Consider the following 27,627-nt stretch of genomic DNA (forward strand, 5'->3'; position numbering starts at 1 on the left):
AATCCCTAATCTCACAGACTTACCACTGTTTTTAAGGTATTATAGTATACTAGACATTACAATAACGGGCGCTAGAATAGTAGTGCATAAACATTAGTAGGAACAGTCTATATTAAATGGCAAAGGACCGTCTATTTTCTGTTACAGTAATACTGGCTTGTATGTGGCTGTAATATGCGTCACTGTATTGTGTGCCATTAATTTTCTCTCACAGTAATACGTCTCTCCAGCAAGTATTTTAATCTGTGCTGGTGTGCAGCTGATTATTGTATGTATGGCGTCTCCCCAGCAACGGATTTTATGTGCGCGAAAATAAATCTTTTAAAAGTCATCCTATTGTAATATCATGAAAATTCGTATATTTAGGAAAACACTTTACCGGGCCAACTTTGTTAATCGCAAATCTGACATCCTCAGAGTGAACAACAAACACTAATTCCACCTCTTTGGGGAAGCTGGTCTCCACGTCTCAGTACCCGATTGGATTTTTTGTGCGTTATGTTTTAGGTCTTGCCTCATTTACCGAAATCCGATTGGATCGGCCGCACGATATTTTATAGGTCCCACCCTCTCTGTCTTGTGTGACACGTCAGGCGGCCTTTGAAGCATCGCACCGCGCATGCGCACTTCACTAGAAGACACACACACACACACATGGACACGTGGACGCACACACGGATTTTATTAAGGAGGATAACTTATCCCCACCTTCCCTTCTATATCTATAGGCAATTAGGTATAGTAAAAAGACAAGCAAGAATTAAGTCACACATAAAATAATGTATTATTGGTAATATTCATAAATAATAACAATATGCAAAGTACATTTGAATATTGGCAACCATACAACCTGATTATATGGTAATGTGTAGTTTCAGGCGGCACACAGACTTGTAGTTATTTAAAATGTCTCGAGTTAAGGCCTCATTGGTGCTCAGCTTTCTTCAGAACAGGCCATATGCCTGTTCCAATATGGCTGCTAAGCTGTGGTCTCCAATGTGTTGTCCTTTCAGCTTATGGTGTGATGGTCTTCATCAGTTGTTGGTTAGTAAGAGAGAGAGAATGTGGTTGAACAAGCAGATTTATAGATTCTCGGTCCAACCCCTACAGCCAATAGGACATCATGGTACTTAAAAGCTTCTGATCCAAGCCAATTCCAAACAGCCATACTTCAGACCAATGGGGGACTACAACATCTTAAAACCTGCCACCCCCAGGACCATATGTTAACATAACCTGGCTTCCTTGTGGGGGTTCAAAGACTTTAGCAGAGAAACACTCACCAAACTGGTTTAAAGCACACACCCCAACTCTGTCGTGAAAGGGGGGGCAAACACGAATGCCTCTCACCAAAGTAACACTAAATTACATTGCTTTACCTAAATTACAAATGAAGACATACAAAATATTTATCAAGTTATATGCAAAATCTCACATCACAACACCAAGCATGGCACCACAGGGCACTATGCAGGGCGGTGGAATCGGCTCCGAATATGACAGACACACGACAGCCTCGTACACCTTGGAAAGGCCAGCGGAGTAATTGAAGACCTCAGCCATCCCGGACAGTCGCTTCAACGTAAATTTATTGTGCACCCATCTCCGTTAAAATAAATCCGACTAAGACATATAAAGAATTAGAAGAAAACCCCTAAATCTAAAAAAATTAAACAAAACTAATATGCAAAATCTTAAAAACAATTCTAGATGAGGTCAAAGGAAATGGCAATGCATCATGGGAAACCCTATGGCATCCTTTTAGCCCACTGCTCATGCAAGTGGGAGAGCGGCCATCTTGCAGACTCCCACCGTTTTACATCAGTTGTCTGCCTCCTGGCGAAGGTGAAAGCCTTGGCATGTCCTTTTAAATTGGGACTCTGCTATTGGCCGTCCCTGACCCTGGCAAGCTTGCATCCGCTGGCCTCCCAAATATAAATAAATAAATAAATATATATATACATCTTCCTCAGACCTGATACCACTTGCAGGTGGTGGGCATTGCTGTGCCCGTAACCACCCCCCTGTAAAACGGTACCCTGACTCATCTGTTCAGCAGGACTTTGGACCTTCTAGAAGTTTCTGTTCATCTTCACTTTAATTTCTGTCGTGCTATACTCCATGCCAACTGGCTGGATCTTCCACAGATTTCACGGCTCTCGCCTTTGCTGTTCATATTAAGCAGATCTTTATGCTTCTGTGTGCACTTCATGTTTTATACAGTGGGGCGCCACCTGATTTGGGTGGTATGACGAGAGTAAGCAGGACAAAGACGCTGGAGATGTGTTGGTCTGACTGTAGGAATGCAAAAAGTCCAAGTTGGGTGTAGCAGACAGCAGGGGCCCTTACCCGGCTGGGATGCCTAGTCTATGGAGGACCAGGGGAGAGAGTATTTCCGGGACGGTTTCTCCCCTGGACTGACAGAGGGCAGCCCCCTTGGTTACCAGCGGGGTCACGGGTCATGAGCATAGAAGCTCAGCCTTGTTGGGGCCTGTAGCCGCCAGCAGGGGGCGCATGGATGTTTTCAGGACCCTATTTGGCAGCACGTGCTGCCGGAAGATGTTCGTCGGGCACCTGGAGTCCTTCCGAGTGCCCTGTAAAAAGTCATTGGCCAGAGTCGGGAGGAAGAGGACAAAGGCTTAGGGAGGACTGAAGGCGACGGTGAAAAGACTCTGCTGGCCTTGTGTGCTGTGGAAGGCAACTGTGTGGATTAGAATTAGCGTCCTGCCTGTATATGCCAGGGTTGGGGTGGCATCACATGAAATTCTGATGGCGTTGGTAGATATCAGCCTGGTGTGTGCTTCTCGTATTAATGATGAGTTGTGCACCATCGAAGCGCTCATGTCTGTTTCTGATGTCTGTCTGATTGGTCACCGGCTTTAACCATGAAACACAGGGCAATAATTAAAGAAGAAAATGAAGAGTCTCATCTAGAGAAACAACACAAATGAACCCAAAAAAGACGAGTACAACAGAGCTCACGCAGGCTGTGTGGTGTAGAGGTGAGGGTTCAAATCCTGCTACTGACACCACTGAGAGAGTCACCTGACCGAGTCATTAATGTTGAAAGTTACGTCCGCCAAATAAGTAAATGGGTGACCCTTTCAAATCAGAGTGGTCTCCCCTCAATGGATACTTGAGGAGTAAACCGCAAGAGAAGGATTAGATTTTTATATTGTGGACATTAATGAACCATCCATCCATCCATTTTCCAACCCGCTGAATCTGAACACAGGGTCACGAGGGTCTGCTGGAGCCAATCCCAGCCAACACAGGGCACAAGGCAGGAACCAATCCCGGGCAGGGCGCCAACCCACTGCACACATTAAAGAACCTTCAACGACAAATCAAATCTAATTAATAATATACAATTAAGTAAAGGTGACTAAATTGGACTGCTGCAGGGATAAAAGGTAAAGGACCACCTCTGGTTAGCAGAAACAGCTCAGAAGTTGATCAAAATCTACGTTTTGTACCCAATACTTGTATGCAAACTGTAGTTGACCAAAGTGAAAGCGTCCTCAAGTTCTTGTCTTTATACACACGCAATTCTAAAATCGAGGTTTAAAACGTTGAGATTCATCAAAACCTCAGTTTTTGGACGATTCCAATACTTTGTATACAAGAAAGTAAAAAGGCAACGGAGAGCCACAGGAGAAATTGAAGATGTATGTAGAGAATATTTAAGATTGGGGGCTCACGGTCCACACAAGACCCTGAAAAATCAGAGCCGAGTCTGCGGCGTCCTCTTGAGTTCCTTACTGCTGCCCAGTGCACAGACCGACTCCAACTACCGGACCACCAGCCCAGTCGTATTAAAGAAAGCATGAAAGGTCCGGGGTTAGGGACCACCGCTACGTAGCAGCCCCCCAGTCCTGCCCACCGCATGAGTGGTGTTGGTGTCTGATGTTGGATTGCGGTGTTGTGCTGTCACTACTGTAGTTGAAGGGAGACGTGTAAGGTGACACACGACAAGCACGCTGATCTTGATGTCGTTGGCTGTGCCCGCTCCATTTAGCCACTCTGAGAAGAGCTTAGTGCCAGTGGAGCAGACTGAGAAGAGGAGTCCTGTGTTTCATGCCTGCCTTCCTGCCTGCCGTCTGTTGCCATTCGCCGTCTCGTGACTCATTGCTTTATGTAGCTTTCTCTTGCTTGGCAGCGTTTGAAGAGGCCTGTCATCTTAGTGTCTGATTGTTCACGCTAGGTGCCAGGCCTTGGCAGCGTTTTTATTTGGGTTTTGGCCGCTAGTTCAAGTTGCAGTGAGATTTCTTTCCAGCTGTAAAACATGTTTTATGTAAATGAGGCAACAATGCATGAGATGGCTTGTAGCTTTGGCGTTTTGTGCAAACTCAATGTCTTATCTCAGAATAGAAATTACCAGAAGTGCCCCACTGCCAGTGTCGGGTAGCGGAACCGCTGCCTGCCCTCACAAACCCAAATAACTTCTGAATTGAGCTTCTTTCGAGTTCCTCACAGTCGATCCCATAGAGTCGCACAAATGAAGGGGAATCCCATAGAAAAATGACCTCCTGTTAATGGAGGGGTCCGAGGGTGACTCACGAGTCTCTGTCGGCTCACCCGTCATTCTGGGGTCTCTAGACACAACTGTGGGCACCGCTTGTTTGGTTCACTCCCGATAAGTAGGCGGCCGCCATGTGCCCTGCGTCTGTGACAGTGCAGTATGAGAACTCGGGAACTGATTAAACTGCTCAGGAAGCATGTGGCGACGGCCTCATTGTCCTTTGTCATGAGAGTGGCCTGCCTGCCTACTGTAAAGCAATTACAGACACGTCATACATACGAAGCTTCCAGAGGGTACACCTCCGTACCACTTGAATGAGCTGGTACCCTTATTCATGGTTTGTTGCTCCACAGTCCTTCAATCTCGTAAGACAGGAGTGAAAAAGTGCCAGCTGACGATCAGTGCACCATTCCTAAGTCTCCAGGGGGGCATGACGAGTGGCAGTGGCAACAGCTGAGCCCTCATGCCAGTCTCGCCTCATCCAGACAGGTGCTTACAATGACACCTAGTCATTCAAGGAACATCTACCTTCACCGACTCGATGTCCACGGTGGGCCTTCTATTGGGTGACTCTTTGTCTGCCGGACCCCCTGATAGCTGACGACCATCAAGAAGATCAAAGCAAGTGGACAGATGGCTTTGTGATCAAAGTCGTTGACCTTCAGGAGTGCCAATCACCGCAGACGTTTTAGTCATTAAAAATAACGACCTCAAAAAAGCAGAACTAAGAACGTGAGAGGGTTCCACCTTGGCAGAAACGGGGGTGAGGCTCGGGGTCTGACCGCATACTCTGCTTTGGATTAATGGGCTTGTGCTGAAGTGGCGGGCCACAGACCCCCTTACTGACCACCATGGGTTAGGTGTCCTTGTGATGTTTCAGGATGTTATTGTGGTAGCAGTGCTCTCCAAACTGGAATATTGTAAACCTTTTATAGTCCAACCAACAGTAAACATCCACATTGTGCAAAGTTTTAGTGAAGCGAAAACCAACCAATGATAAGAATCAGCTGTTCAATGTCGGTCCGTTTCAACTGACCCTTCAATCTTGAGTGTAAAACTAAACTGAAAACTCGCACAAAAAGGAGAAATGTGCCAGTGTGGTGAACCGTTGCATTTCTTTTATCCAAAGTGACTTACAAAAGAGATGAACACAATGGAGTCGTGTCAGGCGAGGGAGGGCCGGTGTGTTCAGCAAGTGAAGGAGGACAAGCAATTAAAGTTAATTACCACAAGCGAAGAGAGAACTAAAAAATATTCAATCCTGGATTACAGTCCATGAAGCCGTAACCAGCGATATTCAAATGATGGCACAGAGCAAAAGTTTTATTTCTTTATTTCTTACAAGCCACTGACTGGACACGGAGCACAAATAAATGGCGAGTCTGAAAGCAAAGTAGCGGCGGATCAAATGAGGCAGGATGGGTCCGGCTGACAGACGACAAAACCAGCGTATCCAGTGGCAGCCCTCTTAAACTTGAGATGTTGGTTTTGGTTTGATCAGTTCATTGGTGTGTGCCAAATGTTGGTATTGGCGGCTTGAATATATTGGGTTATCCCACTCGCTCCCCGAGCCAGTACAATTCTAATATGCGTTGCCAACCTAGACAGCAAACGCCTGCAGAGAGCGGTAAAGACTGCTGGGAAGACCACCAGGACCCCACTGCCCTCTCGGCAGAGCATCTACAACTGCAGAGTCCGCAGGAGAACTGCCTCGATCCTCAGGGACCCCCAACACGAACAGGAGGAGGTACAGAGTATGAAATGCAGGACTTCAGGCTTCTCTCTGTCTTCCCAAGGCGATTAGACTCCTGAATATCTGACTGGAGTTTATAACGGTGGACCACCTCGTTCTGTGGACCTGGCACAACAGTACTGGACTTGTCCATCGCACACCTACTGTACCTGCACGTTACACTTGATACTTCTATTCTGGGTTTATACTTTATGCTGCCTCTGCTACTTCTTATTTATGTTGGTTTTGTCATTTGGTGTGGACAACAAAGAAAATTGCACAGAGAGACGTGTCTCCTTACTGTGCACGTGACAATGAACTTTGAACTTGAACTTAAGTGGTAAAGCCTGGCACTTCGGAGAGACTCTCTGCTGTGGCCTGCGTATTTTCCACGTACGTCAGTTTCTTCCTCCCAATTTTCCTGGAGCCTTCACTTGCCAGTCTTGTGGGTGTCTGGTGGTTGGAGACGGCAGGCGCATCTTACTGCTTCTCTACTGGGTGGTGGGGTGTCTGTTTTCACTTTTTAATTGTGGTTTTCTTTGTGTGGTTCAACTTACTCTTTTTAGTGAAAGTTTGATTGCTTAAAGAACAAGTTTGGTATTTTTTAAGACAGGTATTTATGTTTCCCCCAACCACTGTATACATTCGTTTCCCACAGCAGATTGGTTTCTCAAGTAAAGCTGTTTTTATAAATTTACAACGTGACCATTCGTGTTTGGACAGTGTTGGGGGTCACGTCCATTTTCAAGCCGAGATTGTTGACACGTTGTAAACTGTTAGAAGGTCTGCCTCCCCTGTAATGTGCAGTGGCCTCACCGCAGCTCTCTGTGAGTGTGTGAAGTTTGGCACTGTGTCGGGGGTCACCGATCCCCCAGTGAAATGCAGGTTTGGAATGTGACCTCTGTGCTGGGTCCTCCAGATCTCGCTGTTAATGCAGAACTCCAGTCACTTCACTTTTAAACCTGATTGTCTTGTTTGTGTTTGCTTGAAGGTGCCTCCATGCCAGAGCTGAAGCTTTTCCATCACTTCTGTGCTTACAAAATGGACGAAGGCCCCTGCAAAGCCCTCACTTCCCGCTGGTACTTCAATATCGAAACTCAGAAGTGTGAGCCTTTCGACTACGGTGGCTGCAGAGGCAACGAGAACAACTTTGAGACTGAAGCCATTTGCCAGGAGATGTGCATTTTACGGAGTAAGTACTTGGTGTGGGTCACACGGCATGTCATTGGTCTCGTGTAATTCATTCATTTGTGCTTTTCAAGTGACTAAGAGTGTGGCGGTGGGTACGGCCCAGACCCCCTCAACGACTGTCCCATTCTGCTTCAGCACCTACTTGGAGACGGGGCCATGAATATGAACATTAGAACATTCAGCTTGACCATTTGATTCACCCGTCCAAAGTAACATCCAACTCTCCACCACTCCACATGCTCATTTATTCCAAGAATTTGATGTTTTAATGTTTGTGTGAACTCTGCCCTTAGGTTTTTAACTGTGTCTCTGTGTTCTTGTTGAAGAGTTTGAGCGATCTGCTGCATCCTATGTGCTCATTCCTTACGCACATTGATCATGTCGCCTACCTGAGAAGGTTCAAACCCTTCAATGTCTCCTCATAGCCCGTAGCTCTTGCTGCTGCAGTCCTCTCCCTGGACGTTTCTCTAGCATTGCTACCTCTTTCTGGTATTCTAGTGACCATAGTACTCCAGCTTAAGCGCAGCCTCCTTTGACTTGTGCTCAGGGCGCTATATAACACAATATTCTGTTAGCTTTCATCCTGGCTCCAGTACATGGTCTTGACGTGGTGTCCAGCTCTCTATGACTTCAAGGTCCTTCTCACACTTTCTGACCTGCCAATGCGTATTGACATTTTTACTCTCTCTTTGTAATTCTTTATTTGGCCACAGATCCCTCCAGGCCTGTTTGCTGTTCAAGCCCCTCTGTGACGATTTTATCTGACCTTCCGCGTACTTTAGTGGGAAGCTGTCTGCAGATTTTACCAATCTGTAGTTCAGCAACACCATACAGAAAGGGATGGAAGGTGAGGGCAGAAAATGAGCATTGTTTTTTATAGTGCCTTTGAAAGCTAAGGCTGCTCAGAAGTTCTTTGCCCTTAGAAGAGTCCAGCAGCATGCTGACCGCATGTTGCACTTCCTGCTTTCTGCTTATTCTGTGTGCCCATACTGGCAGTGCCCCACCTGCAGGCATGCCCGCCAGTCAGCTCCCTATGCGTAACATCTTTTTTTCTTCATGTGAAATGAAATCAGGAGTGTTTGGTACCTTTGAGTCTTCTCTGCACTGAGAGATGTCTCCCGTCCAGCAGATGAACTCGGTGGGCTCCCTTTGTCAGAACACGATGCAGAAAGAGCTTTGGGGAAAGTGAACAGCAGGAAGGCAGCAGGTCCAGATGGTATTCTAGGAAGCGTTTTTAAGATCTGTGCTGATCGCCTTGCACCCGTGTTCACAGAGATATTTAACCTGGTCGGCCATACCAGCTTAACAAATCACATCCATCCTGACTGAGTGACCATTGTGCCACTGTGCTAACAATTCATTTCCAGAGGCTAGTTGAGAAGCACATATTGTCTTCTCTGCCTGAAGAGCTGGATCGATTACAGTAGCTTATCGCTCCAGTAGATCACTGAGGATTGCATCACCTTGATCTTTTCATGCAGTTATGGCTCACCTGGTCATCAAGAGAGATGGAATTCTGTGTGAATGCTATTTATAGACTGTAGTTTATGTGGTACAATAATCCCCTCTAAGCTCCTCTCCAAGTCTGGGGACTTCACTGTGCAATGGGTTTTTAACTTCTTGACTGTCAGAGACCCCAGATGGTCAAGTGGGTGGCCGCACTTCATCATCCCTTACTTTCAACATTGGTGAACCACAGGGCCCCTCTCTCCACATGTATGACTGTACAGCATCACGTGACTTGAACATCCTTGTCAAGTTTGCTGATGACACAGCCGTGGTAGGCCTGATCTCTAACAACAATGAGCAGTCTCATCTGGAGGAAGTGCAAAGTCTGTTGTACTTGTGTCAGGATAATAGTCCACTCCTGAATGTCAGCCAGGTGAAGGAGCCACTTGTGGACTTTGGTAGAAAACAGCAGAGGCACCAACAACCCCTTAGTATTAACACTAGAATTACCAGAGTATACGAAAAAAACTCGTAGATCCGGCCCACCTTAAAACCATTCGCACCTCTCCGCCAGCGTCCTTTGTCCTCTAAATGTGCCGATAAAAACAAGCTGCAAGCAGCCGGCTATTCTATCCCCCCACCGACTTAGGACATGCACGAACTTCTCCCAGCTCAGGCCTTGATTGATTATCTGGGAGTGAAGTGGAGTTTTAGAGTGGAAATAATAGATCGTTATTTGGAACACACGCATTTCATGTGTGTTCCGTTTCTACAGTAATCTGTGTAAACACATTGTTAAAACAGAAACTTTTTCATATTTTAGTAATAAATGTTACAAAATGTAGGCATAAACTATAGAATGTGAAGCATGAAGTCCAATCAAATAAACACATTCACAAAAGGTTCAAGAACATTACAACAGTTTCTGTGGCGTAGCAGTAAGATTTACTGTCTCAGAGCACAGCAGGCTTACTGTCCCTCAAAGACCGGAGTTCGATTCCCCGTTGTGGAGAAAGTGTTAATTTTTTTTTTTTCTTTTTACCCTCAAACGGACATAAAATTTATAAATTGGTATGCACTGTCAGTTAATGAGATTGTTATATTTTCATGTGGGATGCTCCTTTTAAAATATTTTTTAACAATTGAGACTGCAATTAACATGAACAAGTGTCCTTATAACTTATTTTTAAGATCCATAACAGACAGACAGACAGAGAACTGTGTAATAGAGAGACAGACGGGCAGAAAAGTCACTAGATATATAAACAAACAGGGAAGGCACATGTTCTGAAAGAAACAAAAGATGAACATGTGCGTTGATCCTGCTGCACTGAATAAGCTCACGTGCTCTAACATCACCCCCCCCCCCCACCGATCTGACTGTAAGTACAGATGCAAACCAAGTGTATGTGTGTACTGTATAATATTAACAAAAAGAGCAGCTTACTACTGAAAACGGCAAATATAGGAGTGAGTGGGGATCGAACCGGGGACTCTTGATCACACTTGGTTTGCGTCTGTACTTAGAGTCAGATCAGGGCGGGGGGTGTTAGAGCGCGTGAGCTTATTCAGTGCTGCAGGATCAACGCACAGGTTGATCTTTTTTTTCTTTCAGTAATAGCGCCAACATAAATCCACACCCGATCTGGCGCTGTTCGTTTTCAAATAATATTGCATTATTGCGATGATGTGTTCACATATATTGTCTCTTTCTTTCAAGTGTGTAATAGAAACCACAGCATAGAGAGAAGCGTGTACATTGTAACAGGTACACACATGTTGTAAATGTAAACTTTTACAGGTCCTATAAATGCACACCGTGTGTTAGAGACGCAAACCAAATATATGTGTGTAGTGTATAATATTAACAAAAAGAGGAGCAGCTCACTACTGAAAACGGCAAATACAGGAGTGAGTGGGGATCGAACCGGGGACTCTTGATTACAAGTCAGCAATTCTTACCGCTGTGCCACTGAAGCTATTGTCTCTTCCTTGAACCTTTTGTGAAAGTGTGTACTTGATCTTTGGACTTCAGGCTTCATACATTATATAGTTTATGCCTACATTGTGTCATTTACTACTAAAATATGAAAAAGTTTCTGTTTTAAAAATGTGTTTACACAGATTACTGTAGAAACAGAACACACGTGAAATGCGTGTGTTCTAAATAGCGATTTATTATTTCCACTCTAAAACTCCAGCAGTTCTGTCACTCCCAGATAATCTAACAAGGCATGAGCTGGGAGAACTTAGTGAACGTTCTGCGGCGGTAGGGGATGGAATAGCCAGCTGCTTGCTGCTCTTCTTAATCAGCACATTTAGAAGACAAAAGACGCTGGTGGAGAGGTGAGAATGGTTTTAAGGTGGGCCGGATCTACAAGTTTTTTCGTAGACTCTGGCAATTGTAGTGTTAAGAGCACTCTGGTCGGGAGAGTGGACACTTTCAGATACCTTGTTGGACATTATGAAGGACCTGACCTGGTCCAAGCACACCATCACCTTGGTAAAGAAGGCAGAAGGACGTGTTTACCAATTCAAACACCTCTGAGATTTCAGGCTGCCCTCCCATAAATCCAAGTATCCTGACAGGAGGTATTACTGCCTGGTTTGGGAACGGCACACAACAGAATTGAAAAGCTCTGCAGGGAATGGGGTGCTCAGCTGTCTGCATCACTTGGGTTGCATTTCCTAACTTCGAGGACATCAGCACCAAGCAATGTCCAACCAGGGCAAAGAAAAGTACGAGTGACGGCAGCCATCCCAGCAGCAGCCTCTTCTCTGCGCTATGTCTGCCTGCCGTCCAGTTTGGAGAGACGGAGGAGATGCTTCTGTCCACAGTCCATCCCCATCTTGGAGTGTCTCGAAATACTTGGTGCCCTTTTGTTGCTGTCCTGTTACTTGAGGTGATGTTATTTTTATCACATATTTCTAGTAAGGATTTTTGCTATTTATAATGCCCTCTGCCCTCTGCTGCTGCTGCTGCTGTTGTTGTTGTTGTCCTTTTATATTCTTGTTAAAGGCACAGTCACTGGAGTTGAGCACCTCATTCTCACTTCATGCTGTACTGTATGCATAACTTGTGTAATAATTTATAAAAAAGAACACATAATAACAATAATACCCAAAGTCAAGGCCAACCCTAACCCTGTGTGTCTGTCTGGGATGTCCCAGTCTCCCTGCATAGGCGACTGACCTGCCCATCTCCCAAATTCAAGCTCATCATGTTCAGCCTGGAAGGGGCTTTGACAGGAATGACCGCTGAGGGATGACCTAGCCAGGGCTATCGCCGGGAACTCGTGGAGCTGTCCCTCTGGTGGTCCCAAGTGTTACTGCAAGTTGGGGGGGTCTCCAGTTTCCTCTTAAAGGGTCACACTAATCCAAGGTGAGCAGGAATCCATGTTTGTCAGTGGACCTGCCTGCCACCCTAATGTGTTTTAAGGCTTCCTTTACTACCCCAAACCACACATTAGGTCATAGTGCCCCCTTTCAGTGGTCTCCTGATCCCACCAGGCCATTTTTACGAGCCAGTGTCTAGTTGTGCCACACTTCACTTGAGCGGCACTTGTGGATTCTACCAGTTACTCTTTTGTAACTTCTGCTGAAGATAAATGGAGTGTTGGCAAGTGATGGGGTCTCATCTCTCGTAGCTTCTTAGTTCCCTCAAAGGGCTGAGAATTTTAAAGCATCAAACAATGTTTGAAAATAAAAATTAATTACGTTATCTTTCCAAAAAATATACATTTGGAGTTTGCAAAGATGTCAAAATGTCTCCACACAGCAGACCAAATATTTTTGATTTTATGAACAAGTTTCAGGTTTTCAAGTTTTGGCCATTTTATGGCTACTCACTGAGGTGAGAGACGTGTGCCGCTGAGTGGAGCTTCACGTGAACTCATTTTGTTCAAAACTAGTCAGGCTTGGGACTCCAGTAAGAGTGCATGTCGGACCACAACTGGTTAATCCACTTGAGGGTCACGTGGACCCCACAGACGGACATTGTGGCTGAAATGGTCCGATGGTCACATTTGGTCAGTTTTGACTCCATACTGTTTGAGGAAATATAAAACAAACAAACAGCAGGACAGTGTTGGGCATTTGTCGAGTCACAGGTCACGTTCAGAACACTCTGCTGGCGTAACCCGCTTCAAATGTTACTTGTCATTACTCTGTGATCCTGGCACGTGACGTTTTTGGTGTTTCAAATGTTTATTCTGACTGCAGGCTCCAACTTGAATGTTGCCACAGCTGAGTTAAACCTCATAGAAGGAAGGAAGGAAGGCGGGGGGGAGTCGGCGGTTAACAAACTCGGCCTGCACATGCTTGTTTAAAATATTTGTATCAAAGACGCCCCAACAGCCAAGAGCCCACATCCACGGTGCGTGTTTGCTTTGAAGAGACGTTTAATGCCCCATTGACGCCGGCTGTGCTTGGACGCTTGCTAATTCACCAGTGACGGGCCTTCATGAATTACACTGCTGGACTAGCGAGCTTCTAATCCGCTTAAAGGCACAACACAATTTGCTGCTTGACGGGAACGCGCTCGCGCTCGTTTGTTGGTCTGTCATCACAGCTTCTGAGGGTTACACCGTGTGACTCCAGAAATGAGACCTTGGGCTGAACATTTTAGCAGGTATTGGTGAGCCTTTAAAAAGTCAATTATGACAGCATCTGATTGGGTCAGTGCAATTGTTGTGGGTGCCATTGTCTCGTTTTTAAATGCAAAACTTCCCAAAGGTGAATATCCTCCTCCTCATCATTATCATCATCTACTGCTGCCACACTGTGTACTGTTCTCCATTGATGAAAGGCTGTGCCATACAGGAGTAGGCTGCACCTGAAAATAACAAGTCTGCCCGGCCTGAGCAGCACTTAACAGAATGAAGATGTGTGCCGAGTTCCAATTGAGGTTGCTCCAAGTGTCTAATCTGTACATGTGCCAAAGAAGGCAGGCCAGTGGCACATCTCACATCATGAAGACCATGCTCCTGGACTAGAGGAGCCCCCTTGGTTTAGACTACTTGGACCCACAGCAGTTTGACTGACTGGAGGACACCGTTATCTATCTGCTCTCACCTGGACAAAGCTGGCAGCACTGGGAGGGTGAAGTGTTTGGATTTCTCCAGCACCTTCAATACCATCCCTGTTAAGGGGTCACCTCAGAGACATGCAGGTGGATGAGCCTGAGGTGTCCTGGCTAATGGACTGTGTGAGCAACACTGGAACACCACAAGGGACAGTCTTGTCTGCTTGTCTCTTCACGCTGTACATCTCTGATTAGAAGTATAACAGCAGGTCAGGTCATCTGCAGAAATTCTCGGGTGATTCTTCACTCCTGGGTGTATTGATAAGGGGGTTGAGACGGGGGGGGGGGGGGGGGGTCCTTTGAGAACTGTCTGCAACTCTGCATCAGCAAAACCAAGGAACTGCTTTCAGCACACCCAAGAGTCTGTGTTGGTCACCGTTCAGGAGAGGTGGTCCACATTAATGACAGGTTGGACTGGTCTCAGAACTCTAGAAGAAAGGGCAGAGCAGGCTGTTTTTCCTCAGGAGACTCCTTTCCTTTAATGTGAGGAAGTGACGTCCTTCATATCTTCTACGACTCTGTGATGGCCAGTGTGGTGTGCCGGGCTGGTAGCATCACCTTAATAGAGGCCCACCGAATTAATAAGCTAATTAAAATGGCAGGCTCAGTTATAGGATACACCCCGGACCCACTGGAGGTCATAGAGGAGGAGAAGAGAATGAGTAAAAAACTGAGCGCCTTTATGAACAAAGCTGCACAACTTCTCTCTGACACACCAGCACTGAGGACTCTCAGCCAATGAATCATTCGGGTGAAGTCAGTCACTCATTTACCAACCCGCTGTATCTTAAGTGTGTGAAGAAACTCAATGGGGGGCTCCTTTATACCAACAGCAATACGTCTGTGTAGCCCCTCACTGGGACCGTTACGTCCCAGTCAGAAGTTTTTCTTTTGTCATTTTTTTTGCTTTATAGTCATTCCAATGTGTGTTCAGACCAAAGTGTTTGTTTGTTTATTTATTTATTTATTAGAGCTGTTAGAAGCCAAATTCCCCCCGGAGACTGCTAAAGTTTTATCAATCAGTGTTACTTAACTATGTCATGTGCAGAGACCACTGGCTGTACACTTGCCCTTGTATATGGATGACATGTGTGCACAGGTCAGTAGGCCGTGAAAATGCATTCGACTCACTGGGGGCCAGAGTGGCAGGGCACATTCATGCACAAGCTCACAAGGCACTATGGGCTGTGCCAATGCTGGGTTTTGAACCCAAACCTCTGAAGCTTTGGGGAGGCAGCCATATGAGCCACTTGTATGTTCATTTCTGACGGCAAGGTAAGCAAAAATAAAGACATCAAACTGTGGCTTTCAGAGAAGTCCGCGTCCCAGAAACTAACTGTGGAAAAAGAAGCAGCAACACGACTTGCATTGTTCTGGCCCAAAACTTCATCAACCCTCATAATGTGCTTGAAATCGGTAAAAGTAGCCTTATAGTAATCTGGTCAGGTTCAAATGGTGACATTTCCTACATTTCCCCAAATTAAACAAGTAAACATCCCATAATTTATACAGCTACTAAGAAACCTTTGGCTTTGCCACACCCTTTGGTTCAGTTTTGTTCCTCAATTGACTTTAATGGATTTTGTGTTGTATTTAAGATGTTTTGTTCACTATGGAAGCGTATTAGAAAGTGCTATATAAATGTAATGAATTATTATTATTATTATTATTAGGGCCATGGAGAAGAAGAAAAAAAAAGTGGACATGTAGACTTTGATATAAACAGCGAGATTAAAGTGGACATTTAGACTTTAATATCGATATAAATGGTGAGATTAAAGTAGACATGTTGACTTTATTCTCGACATTTCCCCTTTATTCTCGCCGTTTAGGTCGAGATTACAGTTGACATTTCCACTTTAAACCTTTGATTTTTCTCTCTCTAGTTTAACTTTGCCACATCATAAACTTCATTTTAAAATCAATGTTTACTTTATTAGATTTTCTCAGACCCCGTCATAACTAATGCAGCACATTAAATGCTTTGTGTCCCAGTTGTTAATCGCTACCCGCTTCTTACACTGAGGCCCTGAGAGGAGGCGCAGGCAGCGATCAGCGCACAGAACACATTCACTTTATGACATTCCTGCTCTCTGAACATTCAGAATGCCGAGATAAACACTTGATGTCACTTATATGATGAAATGCATTAAAGCGTGTATTGGACATGGGCAAGGGGGGCACGGTGGCGTGGCGGTAGTGCTCCTCCCTCACAGTAAGGGGTCCCAGGTGTACGCTCAGTGTAGAGAAGAACCTTTAATGGCAGGTGTGACGAGGCTCCTATAAGCTGGATGCGTGACTGGGCATCGCACTGCTTTAACTGTGTAAATGTTGGATTTGTGAGCTGGTGGTCGGAGACACAAACACAGAATTCAGTTGATGTTCTTCTGAGCGGCTTCCTTTACTGCAGGAGTGCTGTCTCCATCTGACGTAACAAACCCCCAGTGCGATGCCCAGTCACACATCCAGCTTTCAGGAGCCTCGTCACACCTGCCATAAAGGTTTTCTACACTGGGACCCCTTACTGTGAGGGAGGAGCGCTACCGCCACGCCACCGTGCCCCCCTTGCCCATGTTCAATGCACGCTTTAATGCATTTCATCATATAAGTGACATCAAGTACAGTATTTATCTCGGTATTCTGAATGTTCAGAGAGCAGGAATGTCATGAAGTGAATGTGTTCTGTGTGGCGATCGCTGCCTGCGCCTCCTCTCAGGGCCTCAGTGTAAAGCGCATGACGATTAACAACTGGGACACAAACTATTTAATGTGCTGCATTAGTTATGACGGGTTTCAGAAAATCTAGTAAATTAAACATTGATTTTAAGGTGACTTTAATGACAAAATAAACTATGAGAATAAAGTCAACATGTCAAGATTAAATAAAGTTGGCATGTTGACTTTATTCTTGACATACGCTTTTTTTTCTTTTCTTCACTGTGTCCGTATGTTTAATTTTTTTTCTTCTCCGTGGCCCTAATACGCTTCCATACTTCACAACCCATAAAACCATCGCAACTCTCAGCAGTTTCAGGTTATGATGGTCAATCAGTACAAAATTGGTGTGGGGGTGAAAATGATGTCCAGGCCTTCTAAAAGGGAGAGGGGGTGTCAGAATTGGGTCAAACAAGACCCAGCAGGCATTGCATTGAGTCAGCAGTTGTAGGGCGGTGTGTTTCGCCACAGAGCAGGCTGGCAGTGCCATGGATTTGTGTGGCAGCGATTCTTTATGGCTCTTTTTTTCCTGACCTTTTAGATAAGAAAGATGCCTGTAAATTAGACGAAGACCCTGGACCATGCAGAGGACTGATAACTCGCTACTTTTATGATGTGAGGAGACAGCAGTGTGAGAAGTTCTTGTACGGAGGATGCCTTGGGAATGGCAACAACTTCCGAACGTTACAGGACTGTTGGGAAAGCTGCAGTAATGCAAGTAAGCAACAGCTTTGGAGTGCTCCGCCTGTCAGTGTGTGTCTGGCTTTCTGCCTGTGCCGCATGTTTTCTCCATCTGTGTGTTTTGAGTCTGCATGGTGTGCCAGTGATGAGTGCTGAATCCTCACCCGCGGGTTGGGGTTTTGAACCCTCTTGGTCTATTTCTGAATGGAGTTTGCACATTCCAAATTTTCTCCAGGTACTCCTTTTCCTCCAGCAACCTAGAAAGGCAGACGTTAGGTTGGCTGGTGGCTCTGATCAGACCCTACATTAGAGAATGCAGAGGTGTGCAGCTTCCCCTGTGATGGACTGGCACCTTGGCTGGCTTTGTGTCCATCTTGCTTGGAAGGGCTGTGGGCCCCAAGTCCCATGTCTGGATTGAATTAATAAGAAACATTCAGCAAGACAGCGGCTAATGGTGGTGCCAGTTGCGGTTGCTGTGTGGAGTGTACGTAGTCCCCATGAATTTGTTTAGGATCCTTTGGCCATTCTAAAGAAGTAACACTAATCGGTGTCATACTTGCCCACAGCAGGACATTTCGAGGTTTGTGAAAGGCTGGATCCGCACCGTGGTTGGTAAATGCATGGGCCTTTTGCCAGCACAGGCTTTAACGGCATGTTGTTCTGTACTGGAAAAAGAAGGCTGCTGGAAAGACTACAGTCTGAGGAGGACCAACCTTCATAATGCGTGAATGAGAACACGAGTAGGCCACAGTACCAGAGAGCCATGGCGGCCCTGAACTAAAGAGCAAGGCCTGCCCTAATGGGCTAGAGGAATGGCACACTGTGTGATGCAGAGGCCAAAGCACTGGACTTGAAGCCACCTGGTCAGTACCTGCCTCTGAGCTGCTTTGAGAGCCCGAGCTAATTCGCTCATCTTCCTGTGCGCCCTTTGTTAAAAAAATTTAAGGTTCATCATTTGTGCTTTCGGGGGGGCATAAGCTCTGCTTCATTCTAAAATGTAGCTGGTGCCCTCACCCCAGAGTGTGCCAGTTGGTGCCAGTGCTTTAGTCTTGAGACACAGGTGGCTGGTTTAAAACTTGCCCAGCGCAGTCATTTCAGTTGAAAGTCAGTCACGTACTCACTGGGGTCCATAACGCCAGCCTAAGGAACGAGGAAGAGTCGCTCCTGTACAATGTGCAAAACTGGCACAGATATACTGCAAAAGGACGAAGGGCGTAACTGCTGCAAAGTGTGAATGTGTAGGGCAAACTCAAACTGTCGACTATTTCATCTTCTTCTTCAGTTAAATGGATACAGAAAATGTACCGCTGGAGCTTTAAGAGTTCACATCGAAAATACTGAATGGATAAACGTAATGCAGAAAACTGACAACTTTCATGGGGATCGGATACTTTTGTACACCACTGTATAAAGAGACACATTTACTTACATAAAATTTAATATAAAAATGTGAAAGAAGAATATACAGTGGGAGGTTTGAAACTTATGAGAAGGACCTGGGAGTCAGACATCTGAAGAGTGCACAGAAGTGCTGATATATACAGTAAGTGCGAATATCACATAAGATTACATATCAAGTCAAAGGAGGGTTCGCTGAAGCTGTGGAACATACTGGCGAGGCCTCCTCTGGTGTATTGTGTGGAGAGCAGGTCGGAGAAAGTCCAGAAAAGAGCGACAAGGCCGCTTCTGGGGTGAGCGATTGTTTTATTATTATAGCCGCTCACACTCTCAGTGTCAAATGTGTTATCATGAGAAAAAGGCCTGAAGCCCATGTCAAATACAAGAGTCTGTTCCTGTGGACCCACCATTCTATGTTACACCTTTGCCAACACTCTCATAAGAAGGTAAGAAATCTGACAAACCAAAGGAGTCCATTAAGTTTGTTTGTTTAGCTAATTGTGAATTCTTCTTAAAGGTTCTCAGAGTTTCTGCCTCAACTCCCTGTCTTGGTCGGTCGTTCCAGGTTCCCACAACTCTTCGCATAAAGCAGTCGTAAACGGCCTTCTCTTTAATTTCCACTGATGTCCTTGAATATGTGATTCACTGTTAGGATCAGCCTTTAGGGATCTACAGTCGTGGAAGAGTGCGCTTGCACCCAGGGCCATGGACCGTAGCTTCTCTCGGTGGTCCTCTCTCAGACTTCACTCAGAAATGGCCGTCACTGTAGCTCATCTCTCTCTCTCTTGTTCAGCCTGGCATTTTAAGAATTGAGCAAATTGAACCTTTAAAGATTATCATTAAATGGCTAGTGCCGTAAATGAAAGTAAAAGATAATGTGTGGATATCTATGAATTACAGTCTGGATCATTCAGTAGTTCTGAAAGCAAACAAAGATCAACTCATTCAATGTTAGAACATTAGAAGAAGTTTGACAAGAAAAGGCCATTCAGCGCAGAAAAGCTCGCCAGTCCTCTCCACGCATTTCCACCAAGCTGAGTTTTGAAGGTCCCTAAAGTGCCAATGTCATAGTGTAGTCAATCCTCAACTTCTGGGGTCTTCTATTACTAGAAAATGGCACGAAAGTCAAAGTCGCCAATGCTAATACATTGAACCAGTGGGAAACGGGGTAAGGTTCCTGAGACCTACAGTCACTACAGATTGTCCAAAAGACATTTTTCTGCATAGAACTCTTTATAACAAAACATCACTTCTGATAATATACACAACATTAATGCAGTAATCCAGAAATAACCCCACACATGCACTGGGGGCTCCCTGCTCTACAAATGTAGCAAAATAATATTCAGGCCCACATCGTCATGATGGAAAAAGGAAACCAATCAGAATCCTTGTGAGCTAAGCTTGTAAGGAAGAAAGGCAGAGACCTGGTTAGTGGAGCAGGCTACACGCCGACAAATTCTGATGTCTTAGATAATAAGATCTCATTTAGTCAAACAAGACGTGCAACAAAGAGGACGTAGTGGTCATGGGGGATTTTAACATTAATCGATATCAGGAATACCAAAGAGGAAAGTGAAATGGTGCAGATGGCTGTTTACTCATCCAGTGTGTCTCAAGCCCAACATCTGGTGACGTCTGTCTAGATGTCACCTTTTCAAACAATAAAGGGCGAATCACAAGAACAGAAGTTATTGATACTTTAAGTAACAGCGATTACAACGTGAGATCATCTCTGAAAACACACAAATGTACACCAAGTTGAGGAAAGCAGACTTTATGGGAATGAGGAAGAGTCTACAAAACATCAAGTGGGAAAGCGAAATCTCAGCAAGCAGAAATGACAGCTGGTGTCATCCCACAGATCTTCTGATCCAGGCTCACAATAAGTTTATTCTGAAAGCAATAAAACAAAAAGACTAATAATAATAATAATATGGAAAAGATCACTGTAGCTGAACATTTTAAAAAAGCCAGGTAATTCTGATGTAGAGGAATGTCAGACAGTACAGCAAGAGATCAGAAAAAGAGAAACCAAAATAAAAATTGCTACAGCAGTCAAAATGAACAGCAAGCATTTTTTCAGTACTACACCAGTAAAAAGATGATGACCGGCAATTTAAGAAACCTTAGGGACACAAATAGCGAAATCGCTGAAAATGAGAAGGTAACGGCAAATGAACTGAACACATATTTCACACAAGTTTTTATAAAGGAAAAAACAAATTGGAAGAAAGAAGTAAAAACAAACTCTTAGTTTGTAGATTTAGAAACGGAAGAGTCAGGTGTGCTTTGAGCCCGTGAAATGTTAAGGACCAATGAAACCAATGGACCCGATGGATTCTTACCAATCATATTGAAAGAAATGAAAGATGTCATCTACAAACCCTTAATAGACATTTCAGAAAGAACCACTTGAGGACTGGAAATTTGCAAATGTGATTCCAGCCTTCAAGAAGAGGGACAAAATGGATCCTAATAATTACCAACCAGTAAGTCTTACTTCTGTGCCATGTAAAAGTTTGGAAACTATAATAAGAAATACATTCAAAAATTTCCTAGATAAAAAATTTTCTAAATAACAGCCGGCATGGGTTTATGAATGGAAGGTCCTGCCAAACGAATCTTTTAGATTCTTTTTTTGAAGAAGCAACCAGAATTGTTGACAAAAACAAAGCCTATGCCATCATGTACTGAGACTCAGTCGTCCCACACCGAAGATGAATTCTGAAACTAGAAGCTGTTGGCATCAGAGGTGACCTACAAAACTGCATCTCCAGCTGATTGACTGGCAGAAGACAACGAGTACAGATAAGAGGAGACTGCTTGACATGGAGCACGGTCATCAGTGGAGGTCCTCAGGGGTCTGTCCTTTTTCTCATTTATATTAATGACACTGATTCTAGTATGGCTGGTAAACTTGTCAGATTTGCAGATGACACTAAAATTAGAGGGATGGCAGACACCAAGGAGTCAACAAAAAGAATTCAAAATGACCTGGGCGAGCTTCCGAACTGGGCGAACAGAGACGTGCAAAGTGCTTCACGTGGGCAAAAGGAACATTAATTATAAATCCAAGGTGGGAGACACTGGGCTACAGAAAGCATCCTCTGAAAAGGGTTTAGGGGTTTATGTTGACCCAACGTTTTCATAGACTAAGCAATGCACAGAAACAATTAAAAAGGCAAATGAAATGTTAGATTAGATCATAAAAACTGTGGAATTTAAGTCAAGGGATGCTCTGCTTAAACTGTCTAATGCACTAGGAAGACCAGTGTGCAGTGTGCAGTTCTGGTCCCCACAATACAAGAAAGACAGAGCAGCACCTGAAGCTGTGCAGAGGAGAGCAGCCAAGTGCATCATGGGACTTGAGGACATGTCCTCCTGTGACAGAATTAAACTGAGCAGAGGAGACTGTATGGGGACCTCGTCCAGGTCTTCAAGACCCTCTAAGGCGTCAATCAAGCAGATCCAGCAACACTCATTCAGCTTAATGGTGAATCACATACTTGAATGGAAACTAAGAAGTCCATTTAGGACTGACGATCGATAGAATCCTGGGACTCTGGAACAAACTACCAAGACACGTAGCTGAAACAGACACTTTGACGACCATTAAGAAGAATCTGGATGAGATCTTGAGATAGCTTAGCTAACAAGCTTGATGAATGGTCTCCTCTCATCTCTCAGGTTTCCTATTTTATGTTCAAGTGGTGACCAGTGGATTGCCCAGTCAGATGTTCCTCAAACTTGTGTGCATTGCTCTAAAATTTTTTTTCCATCTACTGCACTTAGCCACAAATACTTGAAGTCACAAAAACACACCAATGTTAAGATTGGCTGTACTTGGTCACTTATTCCATGTTGGGGTTCTCTGTGAAGAACACTTTCTAACATTTGTGCAAAGTTTACCTTTAAAATGAATTTAGCAAGCACATGGTGGCAGTTGAGAACTTCAAGTAACAGTCCGGGTCGACTGCACTCATTCTCTTGATAATTTTGAACCCTCTTCAATATGTGTGGCAGTTCCAGGTGGCCCTTACCTTCTTTAGTTACTTGAAGTCTCAACAATAACTTCAAGGGCTTTCAGTGACTTGCACTCTGCCTCGAAGACTTTTGGTGGGCTCTCCCTGAAGACCAGCCTTTGTCTTTGAGATTCATGTCCTAACATCTACAGGCCTTCTTTCTGGACCTTCTCCTTTCACCTTTTGTCCTGTTGTCTCCACACTTTTGAGGCCTTCTTGTTGTATTGTTTCTAAAACCAGTCAGAAGCTCTTCATAGAACCTTGCATCCGGAAACTGGGCAGGTTAGAGCGAAGTGCACTTGTGAAACCAGTTAGAAACAGAAGTCACACTCGGGGGGGTTTAGTGTTATAGTGAAGTGGCTTGAAAAACCACAAAAACGCAGCACTTCTGTTTAGTTACGTGGTATACGGGAACTGGAAAAAATACCAAAAATATGTCCGTTTTAAAATGGATTTTCTGGGCCAGAAATAAACATTGGCTTTCCTGTCAGTAAACGTCACTCGACACTTGCTGTTGAAATTTGGTTGATTTCACTCAAACACACCTTGACCAGGGAGTTTGGAGTTATAATAATAATAATAATGCATTTTATTTATAGGGAAACTTTACATTAGCAGTAAATTTCAAAGTGCAATATAAAGATTAAACAAAGGCAAGATAAAAACACAGATAAACCAACAATAATTATAACATTCTTGTTCATATGCTTTTCTAAATATAAAAGTCTTTAGCTGTTTTTTACAATCTGCTGTGTTCTCAGGCTCTCTGGTAGGACATTCCAGAGCCGTAGAGCAGCGACTGTAAAGACTCGGTCACCCATTGTCTGAATTTTGGTCACAGGGGGGCGAAGGCGGTGGGTATTTGTAGTGGATTGTAATATTAAGATATTGTGGAGCATTTCCATGGATACACTGATGAGTAAACTAACAGAGTTTGTATTCGATACGGAGGTGGACAGGGAGCTAATGAACTGACCGAATGATTGGTGAGATGTTCATATTTCCACACCCTCCTCAGGATTCTTGCAGCACTATTTTGAATTTGTTGGAGCTTTTGAAGGCTCTTGTTGGGTATCCCGTTGAGGAGCACATTACAATAATCCAGCCTAGAGGAGACAAAGGCATGAAGCAGCTTTTCAGCATCACAGAGGGAGAGGTAGGGACGGAGTTTGGCTATGTTTCGGAGATGAAGGAATGTAATTTTACAAAGGTGATGGACATGTGTTTCAAATGACAGATGGGAGTCTAATTTGACACCCAGATTTGTAACAGAAGGGGAGAGGGTAATAGTACGGTCAGAAAAGGAAATACAATTTACAGAGGAACGAAGTTGATGGGGGGTGCCAATTAAAAGAGCTTCAGTTTTGGTGCTGTTCAGCTTGAGGAAGTTCTTGGACATCCAGGCCTCAATCTCATCCAAGCAAGAGGAAAAAGTTGATGGTGGTGTAAGAGAAGTCGAATCCAGTCTCACATAGAGCTGCGTATCATCGGCATAGCAATGGAATGAAACTCCGTGCTTGCGGGTGATGTGACCCAGGGGTAGCATATAGATATTAAAGAGGGTCGGCCCAAGGTCTGATCCTTGTGGGACCTCACAGGTGAGAGTGTGGGTATGAGACTTAGCATCCCCCAAGGCCACATACTCAGCCCTGTCTGTAATATAGGATTTGAACCAATCGAAAGCAATGCCAGAAAGTCCAATTGTATAGTGAAGATGATGAAGGAGAATATTATAATCTACCGTATCAAATGCAGCTGTGAGGTCCAGGAGGATAAGGAGTGATGGAGGTCATTGGTGACTCTGACCAGGGCTGTCTCTGTACTGTGAGAAGTTCGGAAACCAGATTGAATTTTTTGAGGTGATCCTGCAGCTGAACCAAAACAACCTTTTCCAAAACCTTAGACAAAAATGGAAGGTTGGAGATCGAGCAATAGTTTGCTATCACTTCAGGATCCAAAGAGGATTTTTTTAAATGAGGTCTAATTTTTGCAGTTTTCAAGGCCAGTGGGACTAAGCCGCTCTGGAGAGAGTGATTAATGATATCCGCAATAAGAGGGCTTATATCTGGTACATTAGCTTTTATCAGAGGAGTAGGAAAAGGGTCCAATGAACACGTTGAAGTTGTCCATTATTTACTTCTAAACCTGTCTGGTACCGTCCTGAGGTCAGAAAGCTGGTGTCGTTAGTGAAGTCGGACTTTTAGTGCCAGTCTGACACAGCGCTGGAGTCTTCTGCACTTGTCACTTCATATTCTGTGTTTGCTTACTGTCCGAACGCTGCTTCTGTCTTTAAAGCATCCAGTTAAACTCAAACTTTAAGGACATTGCAGAGACCATCATCACAATATACTAAATGTCACAAATATACAGCAGCAAAGTAAAACAAAAGTACATTAACAAAGCAAGTTTTAGAAAACAAATGCTTTAGTGCCGTCCTTAATTTGCTTCATTTGTCTTCATTCCTGAGGACCTGACACATGACGAGAGACTGAACGACACTAACATGTTTAAAACTGGCAATGGGTTCGTACAGCTGCTAATTACAAATAATGGTTAGAACCTCGTGAAGGGCAAAGTTCACACTAATGTGAATTTTTCTTCACAATGAGAGCCAGAGGCACATGGAATAAGTGGACTGGAAGTCATTTTGGAGAAATCGGGTGTATGGTATTGGACAGCTTGTTGGCCTGAGTGGCCTGTTATCGTCAAAATGTTTCTGATGTTCTGTTCAGCCTATATACATTGGACTTCCAATACAATTCAGAGTCCTGCCATGTGCAAAAGTTCGCTGACGACACTGCTATCGTGGGCTGCATCAGGAGTGGGCAGGAGGAGGAGTATAGGAACCTAATCAAGGACTTTGTTAAATGGTGCAACTCAAACCACCTACACCTGAACACCAGCAAAACCAAGGAGCTGGTGGTGGATTTTAGGAGGACCAGGACCCTCATGGACCCCGTGATCATCAGAGGTGACTGTGTGCAGAGGGTGCAGACCTATAAATACCTGGGAGTGCAGCTGGATGATAAATTGGACTGGACTGCCAATACTGTTGCTCTGTGTAAGAAAGGACAGAGACGACTATACTTCCTTAGAAGGCTGGCGTCCTTCAACATCTGCAATAAGATGCAGCAGATGTTCTATCAGATGGTTGTGGCAAGCGCCCTCTTCTATGCGGTGGTGTGCTGGGGAGGCAGCATAAAGAAGAAAGACGCCTCACGCCTGGACAAACTGGTGAGGAAGGCAGGCTCTATTGTAGGCATGGAGCTGGACAGTTTGACATCCGTGGCAGAGCGAAGGGCGCTGAGCAGACTCCTGTCAATCATGGAGAATCCACTGCATCCACTGAACAGTGTCATCTCTAGACAGAGGAGCAGCTTCTGCGACAGACTGCTGTCACCGTCCTGCTCCACTGACAGACTGAGGAGATCGTTCATCACCCACACTATGCGACTCTTCAATTCCACCGGGGGGGTAAACGTAAACATTATATAAAGTTATTGTCTGTTATACCTGCATTGTTATCACTCTTTAATTTAATATTTTCTTTATCAGCATGCTGCTGCTGGAGTATGGGAATTTCCCCTTGGGATTAATAAAGTCTATCTATCTATCTATCTATCTATCTATCTATCTATCTATCTATCTATCTATCTATCTATCTATCTATCGTGCCTTTCACATCTATCTATCTAATATGGAGTGTGTTGCTGGTCTTTGTTTGCGTTCACAACTGCAGTGTGAGCCCTAACTACATCAATGTCACTAATACTGCATGTGCCTCTAAACTCAAACCCGTTTGTTCCCTTCTTAGTCATGGGCCTTCTCTGGGCTTGCTGGGACAGTCTGCTAGGACACCCAATTGCTGGTTCACTGCCATGTGGTTATCATAGCTGGACCAAATACGTTTTTTTTTCTTATCTTTAAATACAATGAGACAATCTTCAGAAATGTCATTTTGTTAACATTAGAAGTAAGCGTGCAGTGTTGACATACTCAGTGGGGCATTTCTTGACAAGATTGGCATCAAAACCCAACAACAGTTCTCTGGGTACTGAGAAATGGTCAGTACAGTGCAGTCCAGCACACCTGAGCGTAGTTCAAAGTGACACCAGAAAGTCCCTGCGGTGCCCGAGGAGGACTTCGATGTGGCTGTGCCTCACAGACGTGTAAGTTTATGATGAGACAAATGGTGACATGTTTGTGTGACAAGGCTTGCTGTGTTAGTGAGCCCAGTGGCAGTCCATTCAGCTCAAACCCAAAGCTGCTTGGCTTCTCACTGTAACTGGAACTTAAATGGGGCAAGTGTGGTGGAGCTGAATCAGTCCTCCTGTCTCTTCCTCAGGTCATATTGGCACAATCCCTGAGCATGGAACCAGAGGACTGAGTGGTCACCCAACGGACACTCCGAAAAAGATGCCCTTGGCTTCTGGTAAGTGGTCAGGCTGTGACAGCCATACTGAAAAATCTGTACTTGTGCTATTTTAGGATATCTACAATTGGCTCACTCTTTGAGTTCTGGGTTAACAAACGTTTTGAGACATTCTGGCACATGTGAAGGCAGGCGTGGGTGCCAGAAGAGGCTACCTGAATGAGCTGAAGCAGGAATGTCAGAGGCGCCTCTGTCTCTCGATCAGCCAAGCCATGCATGGGCCGCGTCTGTCTGGGATATAACAAAAATGAACAGGGTTGACCTTCTAGGGAAGAACGAGTTTATAAAATGAAAGGAATGATTCATCCATTCTGGTTCATGCCTTGCTGTGCTGCTGATAGTAGCTGGAGTGTTCATTGCTGGCTGTTACAATTCACTTGAAATGTGTTTTTAGCCCGA

At 44.6% G+C, this 27,627-nt stretch overlaps 1 protein-coding gene across 2 annotated transcripts in view; it reads left to right on the forward strand.

Annotated features, from left to right (window-relative positions):
* The window catches only part of tfpia (tissue factor pathway inhibitor a), a 48,587-nt gene that overhangs the window by 12,678 nt on the left and 8,282 nt on the right, over nt 1-27,627 (forward strand). Inside the window, exons 2-4 of one of the 2 annotated variants that reach the window (XM_028806047.2) lie at nt 7,246-7,446; nt 17,234-17,410; nt 27,142-27,228. In XM_028806047.2, the coding sequence (XP_028661880.2) occupies nt 7,246-7,446; nt 17,234-17,410; nt 27,142-27,228 (465 nt within the window). The remainder of the gene's footprint in view (nt 1-7,245; nt 7,447-17,233; nt 17,411-27,141; nt 27,229-27,627) is intronic. The other variant, XM_051930249.1, reaches the window with a different exon arrangement.

Source organism: Erpetoichthys calabaricus, chromosome 8, assembly GCF_900747795.2.
Source record: "Erpetoichthys calabaricus chromosome 8, fErpCal1.3, whole genome shotgun sequence".
NCBI classification, from domain to species: domain Eukaryota; kingdom Metazoa; phylum Chordata; class Cladistia; order Polypteriformes; family Polypteridae; genus Erpetoichthys; species Erpetoichthys calabaricus.